Source organism: Clavelina lepadiformis, chromosome 1 (genome assembly GCF_947623445.1).
Source record: "Clavelina lepadiformis chromosome 1, kaClaLepa1.1, whole genome shotgun sequence".
Classification (NCBI taxonomy): Eukaryota; Metazoa; Chordata; class Ascidiacea; order Aplousobranchia; family Clavelinidae; genus Clavelina; species Clavelina lepadiformis.
Window position 1 is genome coordinate 23544814 of NC_135240.1, and position 15882 is coordinate 23560695.

Genomic DNA, 15882 nt, shown 5'->3' on the forward strand with positions numbered 1-15882 from the left:
GCGCTCGTAGCTTCACTAAAAACCAACTTTCGCCCTACGAAACAGACGGTTTGAACTTTTTATGCGACCACTGGAATTTTTCCGTTCACTGCCTGCGCACTGTGGCTTAAGAGAATACAGACCTAGATTAGAGTTAATTATGGAGGTAGTTATGCGGTAATTACATTGAAAGCGTCTTGTAGCAGCAGCCTACCTTATAGTCAGTAACTGGATTATAAGATTGTGATTGCTTGCTAATGTACGGGACAAAGCGCGCACTAAGATGTTAGGGTATTAGCTTATTCCGGCGATCAAATTCAACAAACAAGGCGATTATGCAAGGCTAAAATACGCATTTTACTGCTTTTGTATACAGTTCTCCCTAAAACTTTCAGCAAACAATTCTCTTCAGGGCAATTTATTAAGTACAATATTAATAGACAGGGCAGTTTGTTCAAGGCAGTTTATTAAGCTTAATATTAAGTGCACACAAATGGACAGCAATGCATTACCTAAAGTATATAGCAAAAATTTAACTTACACTGCTTAAATGCTGAATAAATAGACCACACTTATGATTTAGCAAAGCCCGATCAGTGCCTAAGTTAACTTAAGGTAAAAACTAGTTAAGTTTGTAGCATATACTTGACAGGCGAGAGTAGGAATATTGCAGTTATGTGACTTGAACAACTGAATCTTTCTCTCCATCTGTTATCAAACATCAGTATGTAAAGAATAGGAAAATAAGGTGCTTTTCAGCACCGGTAGTACGCGTTCTGCTATACTTCACTCTTATCGGGAGAGCTTTAAAAAACCGACATAAATCTTCAATTGCTGGTTACAACGCCATGAGGAAATAGGCCTAACCCAAAACCGTGTTCTCGCCAGACTGAGGTTTAACGCTGACAAAAGATAACCCAGCCCTGCGGTATCTCGTAACCCTCAACCCAACGACCCAAGCCGAAATCCTAAAAAATACCCAATCTTCTACGGTATACTTGACGGAAAGATGAACATGATTCATGTTTATAGTTTAGACATTTGGTCAAAACATTAGCGGCGAGACGTTGTCGTAAACTCTCAGACTGCAACGTGTCAATGTTTCGTCTGCAAACGAACCATCGGATCAACCTATGACGGCTGGCTTAGCGTTACAACTACCATACCAGATGTGCCCACAATACCTTGCAGCAAAAGTATTCAAATTATTGGGGAAACCTCATTGTAGCAACTATTTTTCTAAATTTGTTGGTGTTCAAATTACCGACTTTCTGATCATATTTCATTTGCAGTGGTCGCGGGCCAATAAGTCCAGTGGCCTTTGTGGTTTTAAGTTCAAGTGCTGTCAACAAAGTTTGGATAAATGGCGAGATTTGTTTCGCTTTTGGGATGGTTAAGTTTCAAGATGCACCATAGCTATAAACCAAAACATGTACTGTTACTGTCATTTTAAGGTTTCGTATGAATGGATAAGTTACTTTAACTGAAAAACCTTCCAAGTTCAGTTCAGTCGGCTTTTCAGCTCTAACTGTTTGCTTTCACTGGCAAAGAATTATGTTATCAAACTTAACATATTTATTATCTTTTATAGGTGTATTTTGGATAGAAGTATCGTTTATGTTTGTTTAATGGGGTGACTGTTTAAGTAAAACTCGACACTAACACAGAAAAAGCTGAACTTCAAACACTTGGCTCATCCAGAAATGAGCATTAGTTCATATCCGGAAATCGATCTTTCTCTTCTCGAACGTTTCACAAGACGTCAAAGACTCGTTAGGGACCTAAAAGCGAGACCTAAATCGTTTGAGATGACCACAAGGTGCAAAACGCCGAAGGACAGTTACAAATTGCTTTACCGACACTCTGCCGATCTCTCGGATGCGACTCTTGCCTTCGTGCTCCCGTTCTTGAAGAAATCGAAGAAGTTAGGTTCAAGAAAACGAAAGTCCAAGCAATCCTTGAACTCACTAAATGATGTGACACGACCCGTCACCTGGGGGCCTGGTGAATTAATGGGACTTTTTACCGAGAATCAGACAAATGGGAAAATACCCATGATCCGAACTCCGGATGAGTTAGACGACCTGGCAAACAACAATAGTCTCCTGTACAATTGCTCCAAGGATTGCAAACTAGCTAAAGATGTGATGGTCAATCGTGGAAGCGAGGAGAACATGACCGAATCTGGATCCAGCATTATCGAAACCTGCTCCTACGATGACGGGGAGTTCAGTATCAAGGATTCGGAATTTAGTGAGGAAAACGGAGACATTGTTCCTCCAGAACAAACGGATCTCAACGCAGCTCTGATTCTAGAGTCACAATCAACCGAAGACGACTCGGTAAGGATTCTCGTAAACGATTTGCTTGATGATGTTGTGAAGAAGGAAGAAGAATCCGTAAATCTTCTCTGTCATCAGGACACCATTTTCACCCAACTTTCACCGGTGCTGCCGGGCAGAGGATACGCCATTACTTATTCTGAAGAAGGCAAGGTGATTAAGGAAAAGTCTGTAGTGACAAAGGACGAAGATGTCATTGTCAAGTTCCTCCTGCATGAGTTGATCAACGATGTCGTATTGCTCGAAAAAGAGGAAGAGGTTTTGGAGTGTGTTGAAGTTGAAGAAGACCTGGATGAAGATGCTGGCAGCTTTGAAATCGCTGATTCGACACCGAAAAAGCTTCTGGGGGCAAATGATTGTGATTTGGCGGCAGAAGATGACTCCAGTATACCGAAGCACAGTGATGTTGTCGATAACACTTCCCTTGTTGGGTTAACAAACACTGGCAACCTTAAAGATACAAAGGACTATTCAAACTCCCAAATTAGTTGTAATGTAAACAAACCACTTGTCATGAAAATCCTTACAACAACATCAGAAAAGATTTCAAATGGAAATTTGTTTACTCAAAACGAACCAGAGAATTCCCAACAAATCCCAAGCGATACTGATACCCAAAGCCCTTACGATGTTGATAACCTCTCATTATCTATGATGAAAAATGGCGAAAGTTTGGTTCCCACAATCCCGAAAGCAGATCAATATAATTCGACTCCCGTTGGAGCCGAAAACACCGCTAATGGAGAAACACTAATTAACCGAAACGAAAACATTCCTAATCTTTATTTGCATGGTAATTCCCCCAAAACGATACCAGCAGAAAGCCCAACATACGACAGCAGTCATACGGGTTTGGCCGATAATAATAATAAGCTTATGAAACGCTTCACAGACGCCAGTGCGCAAGAGTTAAATGCCACGTTCACCTTTGATAATAATGGAAGTGCGCACTTATCAGGTAACCAAGCGTCGCCAGAAGAATTAGATTACAACGGAAACTCCTCTACTGCCTCATCTGGTATTGAAGATACGAGCAAAAAGGAGGAAGTTTTTACTGCGGCACTACCTAAGGTTCCACATCATAGTATTGTTTTAGGTGTATTTGTTACTTTGTGTAGATATGGTGTTATATAAGGTATACGGTTTTATCACGTACATTTGTATATAATATCTTAAAGTCTAACACACGCGTTGGTCAAAATTCGCATAATGGCAGCAATGATTGTTAAAATGGACTTGTGATAACCAATGCAAACAATGACATTTCTATGTCTTCAACACGCCCTACTGACCATCTTTGATACAATGAATGGCTAGTTTGAATAAAATCTTAAACGTTGGAGAGAGTGAAAATAGATTTTCGTCAATAGGATTTCCACTTTTTATCGTTTAACACGACCTGCCCGAGATTCAGTCGGAATTCCCGCCGTTTAAAACCGAAATAGCGTGGAAAATCACCGGGTTATAACCATGTACTATTAGTCCGCTATGACGTTAAGTGAAAGGATGTTTGTTTACCTTTCGTGTGTGCGGTTGGTTGCATACCGTTGAGTACTAGCTGGCTGCCAATATTTCATTTTGCCGCGGGGAACATTGATCTGGTTAGAATAAGCCAAAAACCCAAGCTTGAGTTTCATGATTTGGAAACGGTAACCGTCCTACTAGGGATGGTTTTTAAAGAGCAATGTGACAGGCGATAATATTTACATGTTAAGTCATTGCAAAGGAATTTCCCTTTCATCACTTATATCTTTTCTATTGTTCGAGAACGACGTTTATATTGAAAAGCGAGCACTTTAAGCGTATTACAACAATATCTTGTTAAGCCACATCAAACGGGGTTACATTTATCTTCCGATGTTTGCCATTTGCAGCCACGCATATGGCAATATGGTTGATGCTTAACTTCGGCGGCGTTGTTTATTTGTGTTACTAATTCTACCTTCACGTAAACGTCAAACCAATTTGGCACCGGCTCCCCCGCATTGATATTTCGATTTTGTGATAACTAACTTGAACTTGACCGAAATTTATTGTCACGTATCTTGTGTTTGTATTGTAGATTACGCGATGCGTGTGTACTTTAGGTCGTCTTCTGAAAGTAGTTTCCTCTTGAAACGTTACAATTAGTTCAAGAATACCTTACTTACAGTAAAGGCAATCTTCGGCCACAACGTCGAATCGTTTTTATGGCGCTATTTGTAAACCACCCCAAAGTGTGCAAGACTGGTATACTAAATAGCTTACTTATAAAAAAGTAAAATGTGCAAATACACTTTTTCTAAACTTGCATTTGAAAAAGTAATAATCATACAACATGATACAAAAGCAGATAAGCATGTTTATTCGAATCCAGCAGTTATAGGTGACGCAGGCTAATTATATTCTCCTGTCGTGTAAATATCTATCTGCGGGATCCCACATTAATGTTTGTATTATCACAGTGCTACCAACACTCCCAAGATTTAGAAGGGTTTATGCTAATTACAGAAGATTCATGCTCAATTATCAGGGAAATCCTGTCAATGGCGGTAGTTAATTAACTGCAAACTCCGCGAAAAAGCGGTTCGATTTCCGAGCTAATCCGTGTTGCCTGTATTGTCATAACATTTCCCAGCCAGTAACCCGGTATTGAGAACATGTTGCTGTGCTATAGCGAATTGGCTAATTGACTTACCATTATTAATTAGCTGTGTGTTGTTTATTATTTCTAAGATTTTGTTATGCTGTAATTTTCGGGGGCACCAGTGTTTACGTTTCTATATCAAAAAACCGCAGCTTATCCCCAAAACAAATCTAAAGATAACTCGTTTCAAATTCTGAACAATTAACGATTTACTGCTTGTTGTCAAAGAAGTCGGTCAAAAGAACAATTTCCTCCTTTGTGTTGCTGCCATTATTACATTCATTGTATTGCTCCAGCTCGTAAAATATCAGCAGGAACGTGGTAATTACCCCAATCACAGAGCGTAAAACGGGAAATTTAATTATACTCACAGCAGCATAGCTACGTATTCGAACTCAAGCGTAACTCTTTTCTTCTTCAGCTAAAGAATTAGTTATTACCAAAAGAATAGTCTCTATGAGGCTTTTACACAGTTTTACATGAAGTAACGCAATGTGATCGCATGCATTACCATAGCCTGCCTTCCCAGTATTTTCTCAAAAGTTTGTTATTATAGTTGATTGCCATCATAGCTCATGCAACTTGACACCTGCAGCGTAATATTTGTCATATTCGGTGATTTTTAACGTATGTCTCTTTTTCCAGCGTCCTACGTCTCTTCTCTTCGGAAAATGGACCCACAAGGTTGGAAGATCAAGGACGTTTGAAGTCCTCCAGGATTTTTCTCCAAGCGACCTGACTCCGGGTAATCCTCTAACCTCCATCGCGGATGTCTTTTCCGAAGCAACGGAGCGCGCGCTGGAAACAAATCCCAGCATCCGGCGCCAGGAGTCATTCACGCGTCGTCCTTTCTTGCGCCGATACCGGCGAGTCTTATCCGATGACACCAACGACAATGACGTCACAGAAGAGCGGGAATACGAAAACAACGATATCGATGACGAAATGGTGGCAAATAAGAGGTTAACCATGATTGGAGAGGATGAAAGAGAATCAGCTCTTCAAAGTCCGGACACTCCATCTCCAATTTGTAATTGCTACCAGGATCTTTCCTTTGGACCATCGCCGAGCCGAAGCAGGTCTTTACCCGTGAACCTGGCGTCTGGTCACAGGTCGCATAAGACCTTCAGTCCCACGCATGGAACCCTCGAAGAATCGTTTAAATTCGACGGTAAAGGTCGAAGTCCGAATTCCGCCGGATACGCGCTCGTTGAGTTCCTGAGGATTTCCGAGGATCGCAGTCGTCGCGACTCCGCGCTGTCTCGGGAGAGTGCGGCTTCTAGCGGTACAGTCGTAGCCAGCGATGATGAGAGTCCGGAAGCGGATTTTAAGAGCGTTTCGGGCAACGCGAGAAAAATTCCTCAAAAGACGACGTCGGCAGATGCAGTATTTTGCTCCAGCAAGATGACGGAGAACACTTCCTCCTCAAAGAAACCTCATTCAATGGCCAGATCTCATTCCCTGGATCGGAATCCACCTTACAGTAAGGTGAGTCTTGTGTTTTTGCGTCGGTCAAGTGTAGATTTGAAATTCCAAACAATTCTATGTTGATGTTAAAAACTATCACCGTTTAATTCCTTCATCGTTGCCTCTCTGAGTCAATGAATGATCTTCTGGCAGCGGATAGTATCGAACACTGTTTTGTTGAACGTTGAAAACTTATGCGACAAGTATTAATATTTAAAACGTTCTGTGTAATTCAATGTTATACGTAAATAACACATTTATATACAGCTTTTGAGCTGTAGCTGAGTCATAGATTATGATGTCATATGCAAATTTTCCTATTGTCTAAAGTCCGTATGTGTCGTTTTGAATAATTCATATTGTCTGGGATTCCTGTCTTGAGTTACCATTTTTAGGCTGCTAGCATTTTAAGTAGGCCTAGTAGGTTTCGGCCTCACCGCCTATATAGCCATGCCCGGCCTCACATTTACTTGTGTGATGTTGAAGAATTTTGTATGCGGTTTGTTTAGCTTTTGCTTACAACCGTTTAATTTTTGTTGCAATTCACAAAACTGGAACAATTGCAAACCACATCTAGTGTTGTTATCGCAACAGTCATCAGTCAGTGCACCTGCGACCATGCTAACAGTGTGTAAATTAAACATCTGGTTGGGTTCAAAGAACAGAGGCTTTTATTAATTTGATTTATCCCTCCCGCGAACACGTAATACTCGATTTAATTTTAACGCTTGTTGATGTCAACAGTATCTCGCGATGGACGACCTTACTCTAACCATTCGGTTTTATCTTTTCTCAAGAGAATTGAGCAATCAGGATGGCAATGCAGAAACCTGTTACCCGCTAATAAGGAATCAAGACAGGTTTTGTCGAAATTGCTCCCGCCTTGTAACTTTGCTTGTTTCTTTTTATCTCGATCACTTCCACTCGTGGAAATGACATATAAGTGTAAAAATGTTTTTAAACGGTCACTTTGTTTATCTTGTCGGACTGTAAATTGAAAACTGACCGCTGCATGAGTTGTGGACGGGGATTGGCACTGATCACTGTCGATTTATTTTTGAAATATTAAGACGTTGTTTGTGCAGTACTTAACCAAAGACAGTGTTCTCACAAAAATGTTAAGTATTAGAAAAAGCGCATAGAGATGTTGGTATTTATGCTGAAGTACGAAACATTACCGGCATAACAGTCAGACTAATTGGTATAGCACCTGCTTTCAATACAGCTTTTAATGAGGCACTTACTATTTTTGATGTACAACGTTGAAGGATTAATATTATTCATAACTGTGATCGCTTTTGACCTAACAAGGAGATTTCATTGTTGTTGGTTCAAAGTTTAGATGGTTGGGTTTGAATCATTCTTATATCCTCATTCTTGGTTGCATGCGTAGCTGTTAGTAAGTTGTGGTTGGCATGTTGTAAAGTCGATGTCTCGATGTGTCTGCTGTTTGCCCGCGGCTTGGTCAAATCAGCGCTTGAAGCGAAACTGAATCATGCTGCATTTGGAATACGAAACCCACTGATGGAACGTTTCCGTTGTTCCGCTTGTCAAGTGGAGAGCCTTTCCAGTTTTAACACCTTATATTCTTGATCAGATCAGGTTAGGTTCGAGCTTAACGCGAATTAACCTTATTTCCCTTATCCCAGCTTTTTCGGGCACATACAGGTACATACCTTTTGCTTACATACGTATTGTAATACGTATTACATCATTTCTTGGAAGGAAAAGGTGGATTAGTGTTTTTAACTGTCGTATTACTGGATAGGGTATAGCATACTGGATTTGTGCTCAGTGCTTAATAATAAGCTTTTTACTTTTATTATCTTTGCTTTATTACAACGTCATCCGTATGTTTCGAGCAAATGCTATTGGCAGCCTATATGTTACCGACCATCACGACATAGCATGAAAAATATTTTTGCTGGCCGCTACCAGTATTGAACAAAAAACAATGCCTAAAACCACAAGTTAAAACACGATATAGTCGGGCTTTAGAGCAACATTCCGCGGCATGTTACAATCGCAGCCTATTATGGAGAGATATTTGACTTTTGTTGTACCTGTCTCCATTGTTCAGCAGTTGGCCTGTGGTATTATACAAGCTAAACAGGGTAAAAAAAACACGCAAACCGCGTATTATAATTGTTAGGTGCTTGATTTGCTTTTACTGTCATATAAAGTAATTGTTATGCTATGAATGTTTTGCGCTGGCTTTTGTGCGCTGTTTTTGGCCGCTGAATATGGTAGGTGTTTGCTGCAAACATAGGTTAGGCTACAAGTGCCACTCAAGCTTGACTTTCACAGTTTATCTTTATATTAACTCCTCCATGCTGTAATAAAGTAAAAGTATGGGTTAAGGGCCATACGTGTTGATATTAAGTAAACTGTAACTGTGATCAGTGTTAGATTTATTATGATCCCATCGCTAAAAGGATTTCTTCCGCCTGGCAAACACGCTACTACCCTGTGGTATTTACCATCACCCGATACCTTTTAATGTCTGTTTCAACATGAATAAACAATAAAATTCCTTAATCTGCGGAAAGTTGGTGTGTCCACAGAGCAACGTATGCGGTTCCAATTGTCGGGCGATGCATGTGTGACCGTGTGCTGTTGCCGGTTGTACTGTAATTGATGCATTTCGTGTACTATATGTGTTGGTATTGTTGCCATAAGATGCTGTTCGTCACTATTTATTGTCGATAAATTCGGAATGGAGAAATGCTATTCGTACAGCTGTAGTTCCTACTACTGAAAGTTTTCTCCCAAAACAGGCATTTTCCGACACTTGTTTAAGCGTTGGGCCATGACTGTCAGTTAGAATTTTGGTTTAAAAAAAAGTCTAGATAACACTAACTATTTCCAACCATTTTTAGGACGTAGCAAGTAAATCTTTAAAGCTGTAGCAATTACCGTTATAGGTTGGATCAGAAATTTGTTAACATTATTTTTAGAAATCAACTGAGACCTCAAAAAAAATGCAGGCTTACGTGACGCGTGGCTAAGATTGACGTCCGATTTGTCATATTTAGACATTTTCTGTGACCATGGAAATCTTATTGATTACTGAGGTGATTAACCGCAGTGGCGAATTCTGTTCATACCGTTTGTTATCGATTTCCTTTGAAAATGTCCGTCATGAAATTTAGTTTGTCATACTTATGAATGAGAGAAGACGTTTGTTTTCGGCAGAAACGAGTGCTTACCCAATTTGCTAGCAATTACACTTGAACCTTCCAAAGATGACTTTTGTGAACCTGATTCCTCGGCAGAAGAAAGTAACTTAGGTTTTTAGATACCTACGCAAGCAGCAAAGCATTCATAAGAAGCTGCAAAGCACAGTCAGGAAGACATATAGAGTACAACAGCAAGGTTTATGTTGACAAAAATCATAAAACGATTTTAAGAGGAATTTTGGGGTATAAGCAAATACATATACATCTGCATTTAAGGTTGAACGCAGCGTTAAACCAACGATCTGAATTATTCATGCTTGAAATATTTTCCCTTTTACAAGCATACCATTGCTGAGCTAATGTAATCAATGTCAGCTTTCAGCCCATTTCGCCTACACCAGCTATATGCAATCATAGGCTTAAGAGCCATACGTACCTATCATGCAGTGAAAAGTCTTGTAACGCGTTTGTCGTTGATGTAAAGTTAAACTTGTATTGATCAATTTTTTATATTGCGTCACACAAATCGCAAAATGAATTATATTTTGGACTGGGAATCAAACGTATTTTAAGAATCAATTAATTTTGTCGACGCAAAAAGCACGAAAAACGCAGATTACAAATTAAGTTGTTGGATAGTTAACAGAGATATGGATTTTCATTCTGAAATTTAGCATTTAACCTGTTAGTTATATTCGGTGCAGGTATCCGCGTGGTTAGAGAGATCGAGATTCTAAATATGTTTGGAGGGCACTCTCTACAACTGATTCATATCGCAATTATCCAACCTAAGTGCCAACCCAGTCCACTTGTCGCGGATTATTTTCTGTTGTCGTTCGATAAATGACAAATTGACTTTTTTGAATCTGTAATCATTTCGTTTGTCAGTTTAGATTGTTCAGTTATGAAAGTAACAAACGTTTATTGCAGTAAGCGTGAAAGAAGGCAAAGTATAAAATATTCCCAACGTCAAAACGCATTGATATTGTATGAGGCGAGAAACGTAGAGTGTAAAACTGTAAAGCTATGCGAGGTCGATGAATATAAGCAGAAATGCACAACTTAGTCATTTTTGGTTACCTAGCACATTTCAATATTTTCAATAATATTAACAACAATGTTAATTGAATTAAATTTTCACCTGCAGGCAGGAAAAGTAACTTAAAAAATTGATGCATGACGTGAATTAATGTTGTCATAGGTTTAAATCTGGCAAAAGATTCATCTTCAGGTACTTGATTTTATGATGTAACAGAGACGTTATGAAACATCTCCCTTGAAATGTGTGGGTTTTTGCATTGCTTAGTTGTATACGAAGTTTAAAACAATTGCCACCGGTCACATTAAGTATGATTAAACCTCCAACGCCTCCATTGCGTAATCGATACGTCAGCACATAGGTGGGCGGCGTAATTCTCACCGTAAAGTCGCCACTAAAAACAAGATTGACAAAATTCGTCCATTTCCAGAATCGCTACAATCGCTTCTTCAAGAAGTACTCTTCCAAAGTGATCCACAAGCCAGATTGCGACGTGATGCTCAGTGCCCCGAGCATCACCGTCACGCACGACTGCCATGATGACGTCATGCGGGCAAGATTTGAGAAGATGATGTCATCGTCACAGAGTTTGGCGTCGTCTTCTTCGTATTTGGTGCGTATTAGATAGTGGTGAAATGTAGAGCTTTTACATCATGGAGCGATTAAAGCGACTTTGTTCCAATTTTCCTAAAAATATCTGGAAAGACATTTATTTGTGGTAATTTATCAGCGATACATTTATTAAATTCTTTGGAATGTTTGAAAATGATCTTTTAAGTAGTTAAGATGATTTTCCGACTAACTATTGCATTATATTTCAATGAGTCAGGTTCCGTTTACTTTCTTTACCAGGGCGACGAGTCGGACGCGTTCGCGAGCAGCTCCCGCGGTTCTTCGTCGCCTTCGTCTCCCGCAGGATCGCCACGACTTCTCCGAGTGAATAGATTCAAGCCAAAGGTAATCTACAACTTAAACGTCTGATTACCAGTCTGGTTTATGTCAAAAGGACATCACGTCATCAAAATTAGCATGTTAACGTACGTATCGTAGCGAATACATCAAGCGGCTTTTGTAAAAAAACTCTCTATAAGGCGAAAGGAATGTGTATTTTTGGCCGCGCTACCACTCGAAATTCTCCAATTAAGGAAAATCTTTATACCTAATCGATGACTTCATTTCTTTAGTCGATATTGTTAGTTGCGAGGGCGTCAAATGTAATGTTGGTTTAAATCCAAGTTCATTCATGATCACTACTGTTACCAAAGTTATTTGCCACTCGCCTACGCTCGACTGGAATGTGTGCTTATGCTCATAGCTTTGGTATGGTATTGTCGTATTTTTTAAGGCAGTGACAATTATTTGTTACGAACATTTACGAAACTTTAGAACACTATTTGAAATATTAGTGATAGAGATCGCCGAAAAAACTTAACCTTATATAGCAATAACGCAATTTGTAAATCCCATAGCTCCGCATTGTCAAGCTTTAATCAAAGCAGCATACGATATTGTTGCGGGTTTTAATGAAAGATTTTATGTGTTAACGTAATTCTGCCCAATTGTGTATTCAGAAAATGTTGATTTCCCTTAACTGCTTGAAGTTCAAAACGTGCTGGTCACTCCTTGATGTATGTGCGTGCGTTATCAGTACGCTTTTTTCGCTTACTTTAATCAGTACGCTTATTAAACTAAGATAAAGTAAACAGGAAAGATTTTTTGGATTATCCCGAATCCAAACCATCCATTAAATTAGGGAAGACATATCGGTTTTCAACGAACGTTGTACGACAAAACAAGTTTAATGGGCGCCGTTTGTGCAAACCGCAAAACTATCGGACCAAAAAAGTTATATTTTTGTACATTTTTGCTTTATGTGCTTTGGTGGTTCTGTGATATATCACCCACCTTGCCACTTCAATGAAATAGAATCCAATTTTGTTGACAGATTTGATTTAAAGCCGAAGCGGCTCGAAATATTTTTACCCTAATTGTTGACTTTGATTAAAAGCCCTCTCTGGTACACCTTTACCACAGTTGAACTCACTCAAAGCGTAAATCCTGAAGCATATGTAATCGTGGTGGTCGTGGGGGAATTAGTATGTTGGAAAAAGAATTTTGTTATTTTAAGTAAATGGTTTTATTCGTAACAGAAATTATTTAAGTAACGCAAGACTGTCACCTTCAGTCTTTTGCATCATCAAAAATATTTCTGATAAGTAGAAATATTTGAAGCTTTAATCCTTTTCATTGAAACAGAGTGAAAAGTAAACAAATTATTTTGCTTATGTTTTCACCGCCACATATGAGTATAAATCAATTTTCAAAAGCATTTCAGCGTACAAGGAACTAAATGTTCTCTGCTCAGCAAACGATGCTATTTATAATTCACTTAACTAGCTGCATGGAGACAGGTTGTTTGCTTTGCGTAACCTCACTCATGGCAGGAATTTGTAGCTTGATTGCGTTAGTAGCGCTTGCTGCCAACAAAGGTTTTGTCAAACGGAAATATTTTCAAGTGGAAAAACCCGATAAGATTTCTATGGCGCCATCATTAAATATTTTGCTCGAACTTTTTGTCCCAGTTTTGGTTTCGGTTGATTTAATCAAAATCGATGTATTTGTCAATTGAACTTTTTATTCCATTTATATAATATATAACCGGTCTGCGCATTATTTTCTGTTTAAAATTTAACTACCTCACTGGAAGCTGTATTCATGTTAAACATGATTCTTTTCCCCGAAACGTGATTAATTTAAATTCCTGGTGATTTATAGATAGAAAATGCAAATTATTTTTCCTGAGATAAGAATATAGCAACAATGCCGGCAAAGAACGAGGTCTCTGTAAGGCCGAAATTCTATTTAATTCTCATATTTTTAGGCTCTACGAGACAAAGAAACCAGACGTGCAGGTGAGATTTTGAATTTTTTACTTTAATGACTTCAGACATATCGGTTGTTGCATGATTTAGTGATTTTGCATGTTGAAAGCGTATCTTAGCGTGTGCCACTAATTATTATTATTGCACCCGCGAGGTGGCGACGCCACTTTATTTGACATTTTTTTGTTATGGTTTTATTTCATGTTTTGCAAACGGGGTCATACAGAAATACCTCAAAAGTACATTATCTAAGAGTGTAAATGTAAATGAATAAATTTTTTATACAGCCAACAGAATATATGATACTTGGTCACAAAAGTGATTATTTTTATTAAGTAACTGAGGGAGAGTTGAAATGGTTTTACCATACCACGTTGTTGCAATAATGACACCAATTGCAAAAGTATTTATATTTATTGTTTTAGCCGTTGTATGCAGTTTAAGAAGCCCATAGCATTGTTATTACGTTTAAATCGGAAATAGATATTGACGGATATACTGCGCAATGGCCTATTATGAAGATACGGTAGACACGGGAGATACTATGCATTCATACATATACCGTGCGCTCTAGATCCGAATACATGTTTACTGTAACTCATAACGCTGACAACTCTGCGGAAACGATTGAAGGCTTCATTCTGTTGTTCATTCCGCGCTTGGGATTAGCGAGAAGCTCTCAATATGACGTATATTCCTTTCTGCTCGTCCGCCAACGGATTGGACTATTGTTGGTGGACTCCGGACTCTTGCCGCTTGCTAGCGCACTGACCTTAGCTCTGTCCAGTCTTATCTTGTTGTAGTGTCGTTAGTTATTGTCAGGTGCTTTCGGAGATTGTGACAATCTACACGTGCATTGTCACACGCTGTTATCATGTGATTACGGCAACGTTTCGTAAACATCATGTTCCTCTTTACAACATAACTTTTTTTCCTTTTCTTTGGCGTCGGTTGTTTGTCGCGAAGGTCTTGCAACAATGAAAATAACCTGAGATTGTCAAATGACAGTGATAAGAAGAACCGAAATAGAACAGAAGTAATTTACGCAATACATGTCGTAACATCTATAAGTTCACCAAACTGTATAACAAACCCAACCCGCCGAAGCGCAGATGACACTTAACTGCGGCTAAGGTGTAATATTACAGTGAGCCGTTATTGTCGGTTGATTTATAGTTTCCTATCTACCAACACGTTATAACGGAAGCTCTCGAGCTGGCTTGCAATGCGTGGTCATACGGGGACTTCTAAAACAGCGCTGCGTAGTATTGTCATGTACAGTAGTTCTAAGCAAGGGGAGAGGCGTGCAATAGTTGTGTATTACTAAGCACGTGCGAGCTTTGTGGCTCGTAAACACGTTCAGTGGATCCGTTCGTCATAGCAGTTTATTAAAAAACGTACAAAGTATATACGGGTTCGCTTGGTTTCACCAATTACTGACCGTCAGCAGAGTTGCTCTGACAGCAGCGTGTTACAGGGTATGCGGTTAAAGAGATGGTAGTTCAAAGCACTTACAACTGCTGCAACTTTCCAACAAGAGCGTACTTAACGCTGCTGTTGACAGAACAGCTCTCGTCCAAATAACCTACCAACTCCAGTGTAACAGAAATAGGATGCGTTGTACTTTTTCACAACGTCCGGGTTGGTCAACAAATAAGCCGTTGACTACTAGTTTAAGCTGTCCATAAACATTTGTTACATAGTTGTCGACATTAGTTTGAACCAGCTCCTCGACTTTGTAAATTAGTTTAGTGCAAACAGACCGAGCTTGTAGTAAAAGGTAATAAATAGCTTGTGCTGAGTTTGACCTCAGGTGCGATGGCGTCAGATGTGTTTGATTGGTTGACGGCAATCAGTTCTGGTAGTTAGAAATTTTCGGAGCCAGGTATCACGAATTTGACTCCTGGCTTCGAAGATGAAAATTTGGTTTCATTTTGCATTGTACCAGTTTTTATTCTAAATAAAACCCAAAAGTGATTTACTTGACGGATTCGCGTTCAGGTTCGAAGCATTATGAATTTTTGTAAATTCTTGTCTTGAACAGATGTATCAGTATAACTTGTAGGAAATATACTTGTTATAAGTAGGAAATTTGTCAGTTGCATCGGGCATTAGGTGAACATTTTAGCAGGCGAACCGACTATTATTTTCAGTATTTTTGTGTTCTCGTGCGACACCACGGTACGATACATATTACTAGGCTGATCTTTCTGGCTAGAACTCCGGGATGGCCCGACTATGCGGTGTTGCCTATATTCGGTTGCGGCAATGTAATACATATATGATGGGCTACCGCACAGCGTCGAACTATTTATTTATAAATCATATAGCTTACCGTAACTTAGAAATTATTTCTTTTTATTGGCTG

The 15882-nt window shown here is 39.3% G+C and overlaps 1 protein-coding gene across 1 annotated transcript in view; it reads left to right on the forward strand.

Moving 5' to 3' along the window:
• Positions 1-1575: 1575 nt before the first annotated feature.
• LOC143446688 (uncharacterized) overlaps positions 1576-15882 on the forward strand; it is a 57398-nt gene continuing 43091 nt past the window's right edge. The window contains exons 1-5 of the mRNA XM_076946477.1: positions 1576-3392; positions 5593-6435; positions 11063-11245; positions 11485-11589; positions 13514-13544. Of these exons, the coding sequence (XP_076802592.1) occupies positions 1683-3392; positions 5593-6435; positions 11063-11245; positions 11485-11589; positions 13514-13544 (2872 nt within the window). The 5' untranslated portion in view covers positions 1576-1682. The remainder of the gene's footprint in view (positions 3393-5592; positions 6436-11062; positions 11246-11484; positions 11590-13513; positions 13545-15882) is intronic.